We start from the raw sequence: 17,213 nt of genomic DNA on the forward strand, positions 1-17,213 counted from the left end.
TCCAGGAACCTGAATAATAAATCACCTCCCAACATATCGCCCTAGATCAGTGCCTGCCTTGGCTACATTTGAAGCTATAGATATCTGCTGCAGCTTCATTCACAAGTGAAGATGTCAGCCGCCACCCCCCCCCCCTTCCACATTTGCAGTTGGAGATATTTGCCTTTACTCCCTTAATTATCACTCCCAAATTATCTGCTGCAGCTGATCATGTCTGCCTCAGCTACATTTGCAGCTGGAGATATCTACTGTGATTTCATTCTATGCTGAAGATGTCTGCCTGTGCCCCATTCGATGTTGAAGATGTCTGCCTGTGCCCCATTTGATGTTGAAGATGTCCACCTCTGCTTCATTCGTAGATATCACCTCTGCTTTATTTGCAGCTGATGGTATCTGCTTCGGCTCCATTCGTAGCTACTAAACTGAAGAGCCAATAAAACTGGTACAGGCATGCGTATGCAAATAAAGAGATATGGAACCAATCAGAGTACGGCGCTGCGGTCGGCACGGCCTATATAACACAACAAGTGTCTGGCATAGTTGTTAGATCAGTTACTGCTGCTGATTTAAGTGAGTTTGAACGTGGTGTTATAGTCGGCGCACGAGAAATGGGACATAGCATCTCCGAGGTAACGATGAAATTTGGATTTTCACGTACGACCACTTCACGAGTGTACCGTGAATATCAGGAATCCGGTAAAAAAATTAAATCTACGACATCGCTGCGGCCGGAAAAAGATCATGCAAGAATGGGACCAACGACTACTGATGAGAATCATTAAACGTGACAAATGTGCAACCCTTCCGCAAATTGCTGCCGATTTCAATGCTGGGCCATCAACAAGTATCAGCGTGCAAACCATTCAACGAAACATCATCGATATGGGCTTTTGGAGCCGAAGGCCCACTCGTGTACCCTTGATGACTGCACGACACAAAGCTTTACGCCTCTCCTGGGCCTGACAGCACCGACATTGGACTGTTGAGGACTGGAAACACGTTGCCTGGTCTGACGAGTCTCGGTTCCAATTGCTTCGAGCTGATGGACGTGTACAGGTATGGAGACAACCTCATGAATCCATGGACACTACATGTCAACAGGGGACTGTTCAAGCTGGTGGAGGCTCTGTGATGGTATGGGGCATGTGCAGTTGGCATGATATGGGACCCCTGATACGTCTAGATACGACTCTGACAGGTACGTAAGCATCCTGTCTGATCACCTGCACCCATTCATGTCCATTGTGCATTCCGACGGACTTGGACAATTTCAGCAGGACAATGCGACACCCTACACGTCCAGAATTGCTACAAAGTGGCTCCAGGAACACTCTTCTGACTTTAGACACTTCCGCTGGCCACCTAAATCCCCAGACATGAACATTATTGAACATATCTGGGATGCCTTGCAACGTGCTGTTCAGAAGAAATCTCCAGCCCCTCTTACTCCTACGGATTTATGGACAGCCCTGCAGGATTCATGGTGTCAATTACCTCCAGCACTACTTGACATTAGTTGAGTCCATGCCACGTCGTGTTGCGGCACTTCTGCGGGCTCGCAGGGGCCCTACACGATATTAGCAGGTGAACCAGTTTTTTTGGCTCTTCAGTGTAATTGTAGTGTACGAACCCGCATCAGGTGACCACCCCCATTCAAATAAGTACTTATTAATCTAATTATATTCATTAATTATAATCAAATTTTCATCAGTAATCTCAAGTTAGATTGCTAGATGTCTGCGTGAAGACATCATGCCCACGTCCTTCCAGTTGTTAAAAACCGATCCCGAGTTGACTGGTGAAAGATGATGTCATGGCTACTGTTGCCGCATCATGGATCCAGAATGATGAAAGAAATTTCGAAAATATGCAAATTTGGGGTAGTCAGCTGTGATTGTCCACCTCTCCCATAGTCTGTCATATATATATAGCAGCGCTGGGATTGTCTCTTCGCTTCACTCGATTCTACTGCTTACTTCTCTGGTCGTTTTTCATCTCCGCCTGGGGAGACAGGTCCTCTGAGCTTTGGGTAGTTCCATCAACTTTCCTGATGTTCATTAGCTGCTACTTGCTTATCTTCTAAGGACCAAGGGCAAGAAGGAGATGTCAACTCAGTTCCAATGAACAATCTGCAGTCATCCTGATGCTTTGAATTGATGATCCTTAAGTGAGGACTGGTACGCCATAACAGTGAGATTTATGGTTATATCTTAAATATTTGACAAAGTTCCTTAAAAATTAATTGTTAAAAATCCGAGAAAAAAATCTAAATTGTTCAGAGCTGAGATTTAAGACATTGCGTTGTGATACTACTTGCGATCCCGGTTGGACCTAAAGGTTTGTCACAAAATATCTGTGCCCAGGCTTTATTCACAGCTGAAGATTTCTGCCTGAGCTCATGCATGATTTGCCCCTCCCAAGAGCCAAAATGAGGGGTCCAGTGAAATATAGGATGACTTAATGAACCTAAACAAAAAGTCACCCCTCCCAACACAATGCCCTAAATCCATGCCTGCTTGACTGTGTATTTTCTAAAACATTTTGCGCATTGTATTTTGTGACATTCATTATCTATATATTTTTTTATTGCCTTTCACAGCTGTCTCTGCAATTCTTGCTATTTCTCATGAACAAAAGAGCATTCGTCATAGAGGGCGATTCTGTTCCTGATGACTTGCAGGTGGGATAGTCAGCTTTCTTTCATTTATGATTCATTTGGTCATGTGATAAATCTTAATGCCAGGTTGGCAAATACCCAGGTTTTTCCGAAAAAATCCATTTTTCTGGGGTTTTTTCAAGGTTTCTGATATTGAAGTACAAAGAAAGCAAGTTATATATACTGTAGCCTACATAGCAAAGACTTCATTGATTTTGGAAGTTGGGCGAGAGCAGGAGCGGACAGCAATAAGATGATCATAAACAAAAGGAAGGGCATCAATATTAATTTATCTCTCCAGAGGTCAAAAATAGATCAATTGATTACATTGCTGATAATTTAAGATTTTTCTGCACTTAGTAAAAGATTTTATGCACAACCATGGGAAATGATCATGACCTAAATAGATCTCACCATGACGAATTACTAGGGCTGGTCTGATTAATCACGTCGGTTAATCAATCAATTGTTAATCACGGTTAAAAATTTTAGTTGAGCTAACCAAGTCGATCAAAATTTTTATTAAAAGTTTGTGAATTGACTTGATTTTTCTTTTTAAAAAAACTCGATTAGATGCCTTATAAATTGTATTCTACACAGAATATTTTAGATAAGTGATATTTGAGACTGCTATTGATTTCAGGTTTTTAACCAATTCATGTCAATGTCACAGTTTTGACCCTTTAGCAGTGTTCACCAATATGCATTTAGATGCATGCTTCACACATCAAAATTCAATTTTATTCCTCTAAATTTTGTTCAGGTGCGAAAATACTCTTTCAAATTTTAGGTAATTTTTTTAATAGGCTTATTCAAAGCAGTTTCGAAAAATTGGTGAATAATAATTAAAAATAACCTTCTTTTTAATGACAAGGTCAAAGTGAAGAAATTATAGGGCAATTATGTTCAGCATATTAAATTGCTGGCAGCCTCAATTTCTTAACCTATTCGTATATTTGTTTACATCTGCCGAATAGGTGAGTGAAATGAATGAGATATATTTTTATAGCATCTATTAATATTATATGGTCACAAAAAAATATTTGATTAATCGGTTAAAAAATTTAATCAATTCAAAGCCCTAATCATTCATTACTATTAACTGTTGCCCAAAAAAGCTGTCAGCAATATTTGGGTAAGGTTATTAGAGCATCAACATGTGGACAGACAACATCCGTAGCCAATGCTGGCTATTTGCTCAGGAACACTGAGGCTGTGCGAAGAGGATATCAATTGGAGTCTCTTGAGAGGTGGGGGCGACAAGATGGGCACGAAAAGGACGCTCAAGACAACAATTATATAATCTCATCTATTCTTGATTTTTATTGATGATTAAAGTTTGATTCTTCATCCGCTAGCGAGGAAAGAAAGAAAAAAACAGTAGGCTGGATTTCTCCAGGCATGTCCATTCTTTTGGAATGCTTTGATGTCTGTATCGAATGGGGAGTGGGATGCATCTGGTAATAAAAGTAAAAATGTAGCCTATACATAAATATGATAGACGAAGTATTTTATTGCGATTATTATGTAATTATTATATCAGTAGTGGCTCGTTACAGAAAATTCGGGGTGGGAGGCCAAAATTGTTTCACATTTTATTAGGGTAAGGACAGGACCTGATTTATTCAAGGACAAGTATGGCATTTGCATAGCGCCTCATGATTTTTGGGGCCTATTTTAGACAATTCAATAATATTATCAGAAAGTATACTGTTTGTGAGTTAGTGCAGTTTTCAGGTTTAATTTTTAGTGTATTTTTTTGGGTTGGGTGAAACCAGGCCAACTCTGCTTGATACCGTTATGGAAAAATAGAAGTACAGTAGACTCTCGCTGATCCGGCCCATCCAATAATCCAGCGTTTTTTTGGCTGGTGTTCTTGAAACATAGATGAGTAAAACGTCACTGTATAGCTTAGCACAAAAATTTGTATCACTTAAATGGGCTTTTTCAATTTACTTCCAGTAATTTGGCGATTTCGGTAATCCGGCATGCTCTGGTCTGACATGTGCCAGATTTCATTAGCGAGAGTCTACTACACTTTCTCTGTGTTCTGGGGTCAATTCTGTTAAGAATTAGTAGTATGGGTTTTATTGCGATCGGTTTTCAAAGCATTTTAAAAATCTGTTGGCTTACTGAAAAACTGGTCTCACGAATCTCCTAAAAAGAACAGATTATTGAATTTGAATTGCTGAATTCAGATTAATGGTTTATAGAAATCCTATGAGATAAAAACTTGTAGTTGCGTAACTTCCTTTCAAAATTCACCAGAGGTGCTTGATGCTGTTTCTCAATTCTGCTCTCATTTACTTAGATGGCGAATTGGGTACAGTTATTGATTGAATCACATTTCGAAGACCTGCTGATGAGTAATGACTTGGAGATACTTGTATTGCTGAAGCAATTACGAAGCTGTGTCACAGATAAGGTAAGGTTTTCCCAATGAATCTCCATTCTTTTTTTTTATTTGCGTTACACAGCTGTCAATAACTTCGCCGATATACAGGCCCCTAATGGCTGCGAAAATCAATGAATGTGAATGAAATTGACCAATCACACTCAGGCTTTAGCAGTAACATATATTTGTCTGGAATTTGGATCTGCACAAAAATCCTCCAAAGTCGACAGCTATTTAATATGACATGACATTGACGTTTGAAAAATTCCTGGAGTTTTTTTGTCAGGATTTTACCCAGAAAGATGGCAGGGATTTATATGACCCTGTGCGCTCTTTTTGCTATCATATCTCGTGAAAGAATAAGCCAAAAGCTTAAAAATTTCTCGACTTTTCATAAATTATCATGTTTTTATTGTACACTAAATCTTTTTTTCATCATCTTTCTTAACAACGGAGATAAGATACGAACCAGTATACCTAGAAAGATGGAAGAGGGTCACGCTAACCCTCCCATATATTTTAGAACACATGTATGGTATAGTACTACCAACTTTGTCCCAATTGATTTTTGTAGTCAATATCCTTTCAATAGTCTCGTTGTTCATCTAATGCAGCGTAATTCCCATTCTGAACCTTTTTTTTAACATTCATTCTTATCTGTAGACGTTGATCAGCAGATATCTCAGATTTTGCTGTCAAATATTTTGGTCCAACAAATCGTTTGTTTCTCAAAGTCGAGATACCCACGTATTTATGATTGCTGTAGGAATGGCAAGATGCAGATTCACCAGAGGGGAAACTTTTCAGAGTGACAAAGATTGCGTGAAAAAAACTCAGAAGCAGTGGTGCTGATGATAATTTGGAGGAGAATGAAACTACCCTAGGCAAAACATTTGTGAAACAAAGCAAGATGGATGTGTGAATCAGAATGAAATTATACTCAGACGATGCAAAATAAGAAGCTGCTGAAAACAATAGACACATACCACATTGAAGGCACAAAAACTACCTCAAACTATGGCCAAATTGATATCCATAAATATCCGATATCTCCATTATATCTCATTTACCGGTTTCGACGAAACTGCTGCACATTGAAGAGTATGGAATATCATGGGACGTCAGGGTTCGAGCTACAGTCTTAGAATGCGAAAGAAGTGGTAGCCACTTTTGCAAAAATGCGTACAGGAGGTACGAAATGAGTAGACATCCAATCGTCAATCATTACATTAGCATTTTGCTAAAGCTTTTCCCCCCATTTTCACTTTTTTGCGAAAGGAATTTTTTTATCTAGCTGAAACTCTGTGGGACGTTCCTCGTCAATAGGGCATCAAACATTCTAAAATATTTTATGAGAAACTCATTGCTTATACGGATACTGATTGCATATCACTGGATTTACACGAGTTTTTCCTGATCAGAATCTACAAGCTTGGTTGAAACCCTTTGAAAAGATCATTGTCCAACTGCGAAAAAAAAATTAAAATAAATACAATATCTCACACTCCTTGACTATTCCAAATCTGGGAATGATGTAACACACTGCAATCCTATGTACATTGTGTCCTGGAAGTGCTAGCACTGCCTTTATCTCATCAACCGTCCTTTGTAGAGGTGTGATTTCAGTTGAAAGCATACTAAATCGGCTTTCAAAACTTGTGTACCAGTTTTGAGAGTGAAAATACAGTGTGTAACAAAATGAAAAAAATATAAATTTTTATACAGCCCTTTCCTGTGCTCCATTTCCAGTTAGGAAATTGTTGCGGTCACGTTTCAAATTGGAAGTTAGAGCACAGGGGGAACCGTATAAAAAAATTTTTACACGCTGCATTTTCACTCTCAAAACTGGTACAGGGTAATTATTGAATACATTTTGGGCATTTTTTAAATGAAACCATATCTCTAGGAAGGATGGTTGATGAGATAATGGTTATGCTAGTACTTACGGGACACCCTGTCCTGTATATTCCAGAGAAAAAAAATCTCTTCCAGTCCCGAGTTGCCTCCACACTGACGCAGATCAAGTGGTTGTTTTCACAGATTGCTTCAATTACTAAATAATAATAGAAATAGATAAATGGATCTACGGTTTCACCCTTAATTATTACTGTTATTACTCTATTTTGTCTTAAAAGTATATTGTGCTTCAAAATATAAAAATGTTCAAAACTGCAGGAAAATGTTATGGGTTCACATGGATACCCCCACCATCTTTCTAGTGTTAAAATTGTCATTATATATTGCTACAGTTGATACTTCTTTTTCTCTCTCCAAACGTAGCTTGAAGTTTACGAAGAAATGAATGAAATTTCTCATCTTTTGAAGTTCAGTAAACGGAAGAACCTGCTGCCCGAAAACTACACGGAAGCTGAATACTCAGTGGACATAATTAAGTATTGAAAGAGAAAAATGTAAATATTCCCAATAAAATTCTTGTACATAATATCACACGAGTCTTATGAATGTTGTGACTATTTTATCTAAGGCTATTCACTTTTTGAATTTCTCCGTCGGAAAAGAACCAGTTAAGATGGGACAGAGGAGTGGTACATAGGTAAAAAAAATTTACATTGGAATAGTAAAGGAACTTTATTGAAAAATTAGCTTCAAGCACAATTGGACAGAAGTCTGAAACGTTCATGTGACTGGCAAGGAAAATCCAGCCTTTAGTAGAGGATTTACATCGTCTGCCCATGCTGAGTACAAGGTTTTCAACGGGTTGTTGAGATATTGCTGCCCCATTGTGTTGTTACTGCCAATTGCAGCTGGTGATGTGCTGCCGCCGCTGTGGTGGACTCGCATCGCGAGGATCTGGGTTCGAACCCCACCGGCACCACGGTGGTGGTTGGCTGAAGTTGGTTTTCTGTGGTTTCCAACTTCAAGGTGCGAATGCGAGCCGAACTCCCCGTTAAAAAGTTTTGCCACAGAGAGCAACAGGCCTACAACGATAGTTACTCAATCATTTCACTTCCCTCACAGTGCGAGACTGCATAAAGATAAATATTCAATCATTACACTTCACTCACAATTTGAAGTACATGTTGGCAGCACTGAAATATCAAGCACAACATTAGCTACACGCTCAGACTGTTAGGTGCACTCACTTTGTTCCAGACTCTGCCACGAAGCTGGGCTGGGAGAGATCTCGGCAACGGGATAAGTCCGGTGGTAGAGCCCCTGGCGTTCATTCAATGGTGATGTGCTGCCAAGTGTGTCTGATTGGCCGGTAAGGTCCCTAGATCTAAATCCAATTGATGCATTGAATATCTTTCCAACAGCCACTATATGATGTGTAGAGTTGTCGTCCATGAAGAGGACCTATAACACCTCTAAAAAACGCACTTAAGGAACCTTAATACAATAACGGGCACCAATGACAACCACCCTGGAGGATGTACTGTGCCAAGAACGATACCTCTCCAAACCGGTCCCTTTTAATGATGTTGGAGAAATTATTCAACACCACCCATAGAAAAAAGCCTCTGCACGAAGCTTATGACATCACTGGCGACTTGGGCCATCTCCCCTAGTCACTGAATATACCACAAAAAGAGTAAAGGTGGCCCATTCGTCGACCTGCTATATCCAATGGCTATAGATGAGATGGCCTTTTTCAGTGACGTCAGGAGCTTCATACGGAGGCTTCTTATAGGTGGTGTTTTGGGTTATTGAGAGTTAACCCGCTCTTTCCAGATGTGTATACATCCAGAATCGCTGGTCAGACTAAATCTGCTTTCATCCGTAGAGTACTTGACCTCAATTTCCAAGCTCCGTACTTAATTTTTGCACACCGGTGTACTTGAGACTCCCCCGAATATTAAGAGACCAGGGGTGCTCAAAATTTTGGGAAATGTGTACAACATTTTGTACATTCATGCTTCTAGCATGAGGGGGACAATGTCAATATAACAAAAAATTTATAAATTGTGGACCAGATAAAATTTTTAAACGGGCCCAGTTTAGTAGGCAGGGCAAAGTCTGTGCACCCATAATTTAGACTAGTGTTTCTGAAAGTGGACAAGATCATAATAGTAGGACCATAGATCAAAAGAAAAAAACAACTCTTCTAATTCAGACTAAACGAAACGAAAAAAATTGTTTTTATTTATTTTATTTTATTTTCAATACATTTCACCACCGTTATATCATAGAACAAGTGTCGCTCGCAAAATTCTCGGCTATCATACACAGAAAAAGCAAGAAAGAAAATCTCAACAAAGAACCATTTTCTTATAAAATATATATAATATTTATGCACAGCATTTCATGGCAGTATGTAGTCTTTAATCTAGCAATGTATCAAAACTATTGGGAAAAAAGAAAATTATTTCATTAAAGCATCTCCGAACATTTTCCCCATCCATTATCAAACCTATACACATTTCCGAAACCAATTTTTTTTCTGGTTTAAAAGCCAATATTTTCAAAACGAAATTCGACGGTAGAGCATCAAAGTAAAGGAAAAGTTTTCGGCACCTGCTAAACTCAACCAAGCTAGATTTAAATACAGATCAGCGATATCTCTGTCTAAAACTTTTTTTTCCATGCGCTATACACATTTAACGATCTCGAACGCACTGCAAAATGCTGATGTAGCAAGAATCTTAGAAGATACTTAAACAGCTTATAATGAGAAATCTGTTACATAACAATTATTCTTTGTTATAACAGTGTTGCATTGCCGTTTCTATCAAAATATAACTACTCACCACCTTTTGATATGTTTGGTAACAGATCCTACAGAAAAACAGGGTGGTCATAAAATAACTCTGCAGATGTACAAGCCCCCCCCCCCCTTCCCTGGAGGATGCAAAAATCAAGGAACATTAGTGAAATTCTTTAGATGTTTCTCTGGTAACTGTTTCAGAGTATGCACTCGGGGATGAGAAGGGGGAAACAAAACCAGCTCTCATAGTTACAAATACAGCAATGAAATTTTTAACACAATGCAACTGGCAACACTCATTTCTATGCATTGCTAAATTGATTGCTGCAGTGAAAACCATGAATGGCATTGGAATGGTACCCATAGAATTATGAATGCCAGCACAGAGGACAAAACCAAGGGGTTGGTGTACCAATCCCTCAATGAATGAACTTCCAGCAACACTGTGATCTGCACTAGTTGTTTCCACGCGTTTCTTTGTGTGCATCTAAATGCCTGTGTTTATCATGCTGCGAGTACCATTTCTGATGTTTTACCGAGATGGTCACTTTGCAATGCATAAAAGCGAGCGTTGCCATTTGAATTTTTCAAAATTTTGTTGCTGTAACCGTGAGAGTTAAGTTTTTATATTCTCCTGATTCTTGAGTGCATACTCAGGAACACCCATATCTCAAATTTCATCCTCGTTCATTGATTTTTGAGGCTGTTAGGTATATCAGCAAAGTTATTTTATGACCACCCTGTAGTTTGATAATGGAAGTATTTCCAGACTGCCCTGGCCAATCTCGAAGGAATGCAGACTCAAAATTTTTCCTACATGAGAGACAGACATTTCTAGCTCTTTTGATCACAGACTCCCAAAGATGCTCATCATTCATGCGCGTGAAACATTGAGTTTACATTCGTGCTCATAGCATCAAGTAACTTGAAATCCTTCCATTGTAAAAACTATGATGGCTGCAAATGCCAGATAATTGCATAATAATAGTCTATTGATGCTCTACTGCAGGGGATGCACAACCTCCGGCCTGCAAAAGCTGTTCGGGTAGAGAAAATCAATATAATCTATACCTAAGATAACTGTATCTCCTCGATAAAAATGTGAGAAATCGAGATCCATATGTGACCACATATTATCAACAAAAGCAAGTGAAATTTCCAATTACAGCCAGAAATAATTGTCGAAGGACGTGAAGTTGCCAATTATAGACATAAATTATCAAAGGCATTTCGAGTTGCCAATTATAGCCGGAAATAATTGTCGAAGGCAAGTAAAGTTGCCAAACATGAAATAGCAGGAAATAGAGGGCTGCAGCAAATCGCAATGAATTGAAATGCATTTCCTAAAAGGGAAAATATTCGCTTGACAAAGAGTGGTCATATGTGACACCAATACATTGATATGACTATAATTGATTATGACAAAACCATAATTATTATAATATAATCCATGTCATCAAAATAATTGTAATCCTTGATTTCAGTTATATGAATAAAAATTCAAGCAAGCCGCGTCAAAAAAATAGGAGACGTTTTCTAAAAAGCTTTCGATCACCAAAATAACGGGAGTGTCCCGTAAAATACAGGTCTTTTGGTCACCTCTGTGTATATACAGGTTTTTGACCAGCGAGTGGCAAAAATGCCACAGATTGAAAAGGTTGTGCACCCCCTGCTCTACTGTGTTCGATAATACAAGGTGTTTCTATGGAGAACCAAGTATACAGTCGAACCTTCAAACAAATGACGCTACAACCAGTTGCAGCTGCCACTTTCGCGGACTCATTCAAAAAACAATGCAAGTACCTTGCGATTCTAATTCTAAAAAGCAGAGTGAGCATTTTAATTCCCTGAAGCCTAATGAAAACATAATGGTCGCATAACAAAAAAGAATATTATAAAGCAGGAAAAGTTTCTTTTTAACCGCAAAAACCCTTTCATTCAACAGATACACTATAACTTATGCAAACACAAGGAAATACTGTGCTACTACAAATAAAACGACCTATCGATAAACCCACTAACAAATACAGTTCGAAAGAAAAGCTTCCGAAAAATGACGAGACCGTTATATCTCCGTAAAAGGCAGTATGATTAGTAGAATGGCAGTGAAATCACGAACCTGCACACTTTATTTTTTTTACATTTATGACTAACAGATGAAAGTTTATAGCAAGTCACACAGGAGCGCAAGAGAGAACCTTATTAAAGAATTCTATCATTACAAAAATATCAAAAAAAAGAGAAAAAAAAAATCGCAAAAATCCACACAAACTGTGTAAGAAATACGAAAAAATTAAATTAGAAAAATGTTATGTACACAACACATATAAATATAAAATAAAACGGAAAATGAATTCGGCGTAAGCCAAAGGAGTTTGTTTGCTTGTCAAACGCTATGCGAGATAATGTGTCTATGCATGTATCGACGTAACAAGTCAAAAGGGTATTTCACTTGTTGAGAGGGAAGTTTCACCTTGCCCATAATATACACGACCCACCGATGATTATCAGCGGAGAGTATTGTGGTCCAAGACTTTTCCTACTGGTACAGTAAATCTCTCCCTGTGACTACTGGTTGTTAGCTATCACCATGATGATAAATGAAAGGTTATCAAAATTTAAACTTTCTCATCTCGGAGCTGGGTCATCTTAACACATGAGCTCACCAGGACTCGATCCAGGGACAAGTACTCACAGTGTCCCCGTAATGATTTTATCTGGTACCATGATTTTTCTACCCCAATGGAATTAGTAAGTGAATACATTCCGCATGATAGAGGAAGACTTCGAACATCACTTCATCCAGGAAGGAGTTGGGCAATGCCTCCACATTCTGGGATTGAAAATGAAAGCAGCCATTGTTTTCCCCCTAAAATTATGGATTTTTTTTAATTTTACAATAATGGGCGAAATTCATGATATATAAGAATTTTTCGGGAGTCAGAGAGATAGAGTAGAAATTTGGGAGCCTCCCGGAAAATCCGTGAGACTCTGCAGCTATGTCCTGGGCACGTGCCTCGTTTGCACAAAGCACAATACACATGCTTAATTTCAATCGAGCAGTTAAAGGACTAATTAGAATGAAGGATTTAAATTCATTTGCATTCTAGATGACAGATTTTTTCTCTCTTTAGCCTCGTTTACATGTGCAATATTGCGGTAGCATTGGGAGTTCCAGCACCCACTTCGTGACTTTTTTCCCCTCATAAGGAAAGAAATGGAGAGCAAGAATTCGTGAAAATTCTTGAGGCGGGTTTTAAACCCACCTTTTCCATTTCCCATATAAACGAGGCTTATGTAATTCAGAAACCAACGTAGAAATCTAAGAGGGCATTAATACCTTGATACTTCCTTCAATAATAATACTTAAAAGGGTGGCGATACCTCTCCGTCTCAGAGACCTGGAACAAATCTTCATACTATAGCTTCATTTTAACAGCACATTGTCATGCAGATAAAGACATCATTTCCATGTTACCGCTTTCTTTTTGAACTGAATAAAGCCTGTCGCCAATTGGCAATATCAGCCATTGTCTGGAAGAACACCTTAACAGAGAGACACCTTGAACCTGTTGCTCGTTAGTACCACAACGCTCAATACTTATACCCAACTTTCACCTTGTGAGCTACTACTACTAATCCACACATGCACCTACCTTGTCCACATTCCTCTGCGGAACTTTAACAAATTGATATATGTTGGAATGTCCATCTGATGTAAAGTTCGTTTCTGTGTAGTGCTGCCATCTATTTCTCGAACTGTGAGGGAAGTGAAATGATTAAGTAACTATTGTTGCAGGCCTGTTGCTCTCTGTGGCGAGACTTTTTAACAGAGAGATCGGCTTGCATTCGCACCTTCAAAGATTGAGAACTTCAGAAAACCAACTTCAGCCGATCACCACTATGGTGATACAATGGGGGTTTCACCTGGGTCCTTGGAATGCGAGTCCATCACTGTGACACTCGACCACCACAATGGCTCTTGTGAGGTACTGACAAAATTCCTAATTCAAATACCCCCCCCCCCCAATATATATATATCACAAAAAGAGGCATGATACTGATTTAAATTTGAGCACAGGTCAGAGCTGCCACACTGGGTGCTTCATCTGATGATTGGGCATAGATTTGCCAGTGACTCCATAAAAGTTTCAATATAAATTTTCTTATCCCTGGTATCATCGTATAGCGGTACCTTGCAATTGAATGTCAAGATTGCTAATAGATAAAATTGCCAGGTAGACTGAAATGGGAAATATTGTGTTGTGATTCAACATCAGTTCGGCGTCAGAATTGTGCCAAATCAAGAGGCACCACCATAGGAACAAAAACCTCACAGACGAAGACTGTAACAGCAGGAAATAGCCAAGACCAATACTACCCATCGCTGGTGTATGGCGGCAATCATCAGTATATATAGGTAGCTTATTTTTCGCACATAAATATTGGTCTGGGAACAACAAAAATTCTTTGCGAAAAGAAGTTCGGCATTGGAACATTGTTGCTTCAGGCATAAAAAGAACATGAGCAGTTAGAATGTTTTTAATGTTAAAATTTCCACAATCTATGCGAACACAAAAGAATCCAACGGGGTATGTCGATCAGAACACTCGCATAGCGCAAAATAATGTATGTACAAACCCAACCAAAACATAAGCTATAGAAAAAAATTACAAATTATTACGAGATGCACTGCACAGGTATATATATATTGCAATGGAGAGTCAGACAAACAGTCCTTTGGTGAAAACTCAAAGAAACGTAACGCAACATACACGCACAAAAAAAGAATTACAATGTAATTATACAGAATACTCTGAATTCAAGTCCTGGTCCTTGTGGTGATGACTCGTAATAAAAACACTCGAAACACAAAATTTGAGAGAAGAAAAAAAGTTACACAAAAACCCACTCTCTAGGTTACACGTGAAGTCGGCTAGAGGTAAGAAAAAAGATCGTCCCGTTGTATATTGATTTAAAAAAAAGTACTACACCATCAACTTGTGTTCTCTCTGTCTCTCCGGAGGAGCGTAAGACGCAAAAATAATAACAATGCAATTTAGTCGAACGACGACGATGATCATTATAAAGGTTTCTTAACAATGCAGCGCTTGTTTTCCAGTTCATCACGTAGTTGCATTAGTTGGCGCATGGTATGGTACACAACGGAGGCACTGATCAGACCAAAGTCAAAGAGGTTGCACAGGTGCAGGAGGAAGTTGTGGTAGAGGCGGTTCTCGATTATCCTCCGGCCGTTCTCGTCGATGAACATTGAACACGCTAGTGGTATTTGGCAGTCTCCGACAAAACTAGAGGGATAGAAAAGGAAATTAACAATTAATTCATACATAACGCTTTTAGTTTCCCATCCTGTAACTGTTTTAGAAGTGACGGGGCTGAACAAATCAGGAAACTAAACTTACGCAATCTAGATTTCATAGAATCCTAGTATAATGGAAATTTATTTAGCTGAATTCACTGATACAGTAGTATAGCATGGCTTGTGACAAATTGCAACATAAATCAGATGGCAGCCAATTTTTTTTGAGACCCAAAAGCAATATATTTTTTTTTTTGGAAAACGAGACAAAAAATAATCCTTTTTTCGAACTTTGCAACCCTCACCAATACTGATTTTCTGGTCACCATGGCAACCAGGAATTTTATAAGCCCCCAGTTCAACAAACCCAAATTATGATTTTTTAGAAATGAAATGTTTCAGGATATTGATTGTTTTGGGCAACCCATTGTTTAAAAAGTTCTGAGATTTATTTTATTACAGAAAAATTAATACACATTTTGTTTCTTTTGTTTCCTTCTAAATAACTACCCTGTGCAATTACACATTTTTGCAATTGCTCATACAAAGATATAAATGCGAATTGCAATTTTTTTTCCCGTCACATCCCCAAGTGCTTCAGTCACTGCACTTCTTCGGAACCTGAGAATAGTTGACCCTTAAGAAAATTCTTTATCCAAGAAAAAAGTCACACAGGGTGAGATCAGGGAAAATAAGCAGGTAGTAGAAGTAACAGAATGTGATATTTTGATATGTAATCTGACACCAGGAGGGACCTGTGAGCTGGCGCATTAGCAGGATGAAGATCCGCGGCTTGGTCTTCTAAAGATCTGGTCACTTGCATCTCAACAAATCATTCTGACGTTCAGGGTTTCTCCCAATTTTTTTTATCAATTGTAGCCATTCAGCTAATCAGGTGAAAAAGGTTGTAGCCAAATGAGAACCTTAGCCAAATCGACATGTCATGTGAGATGCGGATTCCAAAACGACTTATATCAAGATGGAAAAATAAATCAAAATGCAAATCATGTACAAATAAAAATTGTTCAATGTAAAATATAAATTACAGTGCAAAAAATATTTTGATTCTCAAGAATTTGCTGAGATTTTTTTGCTGCTCACAATTCAGAAGTATTTTCAAAATTGAATTGTTGCCTACTGGGATAGATATCTCTAGTCTTCTCCGACTATATCTTCCTCTCCCTTATAAGAATGTGATACCCTTATTAGCCATTGGCGAGAACACAAAGTCAAGGATGAAGATTAATGCATTGCTGATAGAAGGGGTGCAGATAAAGAGCAATGTGTTGGGGGAGGGGAAGGACTATCACGGACTAAAGGGTTCAAACAGTAGGTCATTTTGTGTATGTAGGCTCTTGCGGGATGTGACCAAATATAGTCCATTTCAGGTTAACTTTGCAGTGAAGGGGAAGCTACGAGGGAACCGCATCACTCGTTGCTATGGGAATGCAAGCCTCTTAACCAATGTATCGATGTGCGGCTTTGATAAGGTATGGCCGATTCTCACCAATCTCACTGAGAAACATCTTTTTTAACATTTAACGTAATGAGTGTAAAAAACTGCACAGTAAATTAGTAATAATTATAAAATTTAAAAAAAAAACCACTTCCGATACTTTCAGAAATCGAAGTTAGGTTTTTGAAATCATTTTTGTTTTTTTGATTTTTACAATTTAGAAAAAATAATTATTTTATATCAGCTCTTCATTGATGTGCCGTAAGTAACACTAAAAATTTCGAAAAGCATAGTAATATTTTTCTGCAATATTTTTTTCACTTCCCCCAGCTGAAATTTATTTTATAAAAAAAATTTCAAGCAGCAATACGGAAGCAACGTATAATTTTAAAAAACTGTACATTAACCATGGCTCTCAAAAACTTTTTTTCAATTTATATGGAAAAAATGAACGTTACATAAAATTTTTGATGCCAATCAAAAAAATTAATTAAATAATTAAGAGCAAGCAGATCAACTCTGCTTTCACATGTAAATGCAGGAATAGCACCAAATAATTTGATACAGAAAAGTTTAGAATTTTTTACTCACTTTTCTTGCCGAAATTTCTGTCGCTCACCCCACCACCACCCCACTTCCCCCAAACGGTATACGTCGATGCCACTTGTTTTCACGACAGTTTCAGTCTTTCGTTACAATTGATGTGCTACTCATGGTTAT

At 38.4% G+C, this 17,213-nt stretch overlaps 2 protein-coding genes across 3 annotated transcripts in view; one reads left to right on the top strand and one right to left on the bottom strand.

Annotated features, from left to right (window-relative positions):
* Positions 1-7,499, top strand: part of LOC149068001 (nucleolar protein 11-like) — a 29,542-nt gene extending 22,043 nt beyond the window's left edge. The window contains exons 13-15 of the mRNA XM_089251638.1: positions 2,600-2,680; positions 4,968-5,081; positions 7,332-7,499. Of these exons, the coding sequence (XP_089107764.1) occupies positions 2,600-2,680; positions 4,968-5,081; positions 7,332-7,451 (315 nt within the window). The 3' untranslated portion in view covers positions 7,452-7,499. The remainder of the gene's footprint in view (positions 1-2,599; positions 2,681-4,967; positions 5,082-7,331) is intronic.
* Positions 7,500-14,242: 6,743 nt separating this feature from the next.
* Su(z)12 (Polycomb protein Su(z)12) overlaps positions 14,243-17,213 on the bottom strand; it is a 50,156-nt gene continuing 47,185 nt past the window's right edge. Inside the window, exon 15 of one of the 2 annotated variants that reach the window (XM_089251462.1) lies at positions 14,243-15,026. In XM_089251462.1, the coding sequence (XP_089107588.1) occupies positions 14,801-15,026 (226 nt within the window). In that variant the 3' untranslated portion in view covers positions 14,243-14,800. The remainder of the gene's footprint in view (positions 15,027-17,213) is intronic. The other variant, XM_089251461.1, reaches the window with a different exon arrangement.

Source organism: Pholcus phalangioides, unplaced genomic scaffold, assembly GCF_987345545.1.
Source record: "Pholcus phalangioides strain wild (caught in Gottingen) unplaced genomic scaffold, Ppha-v1.0 ptg000027l_1, whole genome shotgun sequence".
In the NCBI taxonomy this organism is placed as follows: domain Eukaryota; kingdom Metazoa; phylum Arthropoda; class Arachnida; order Araneae; family Pholcidae; genus Pholcus; species Pholcus phalangioides.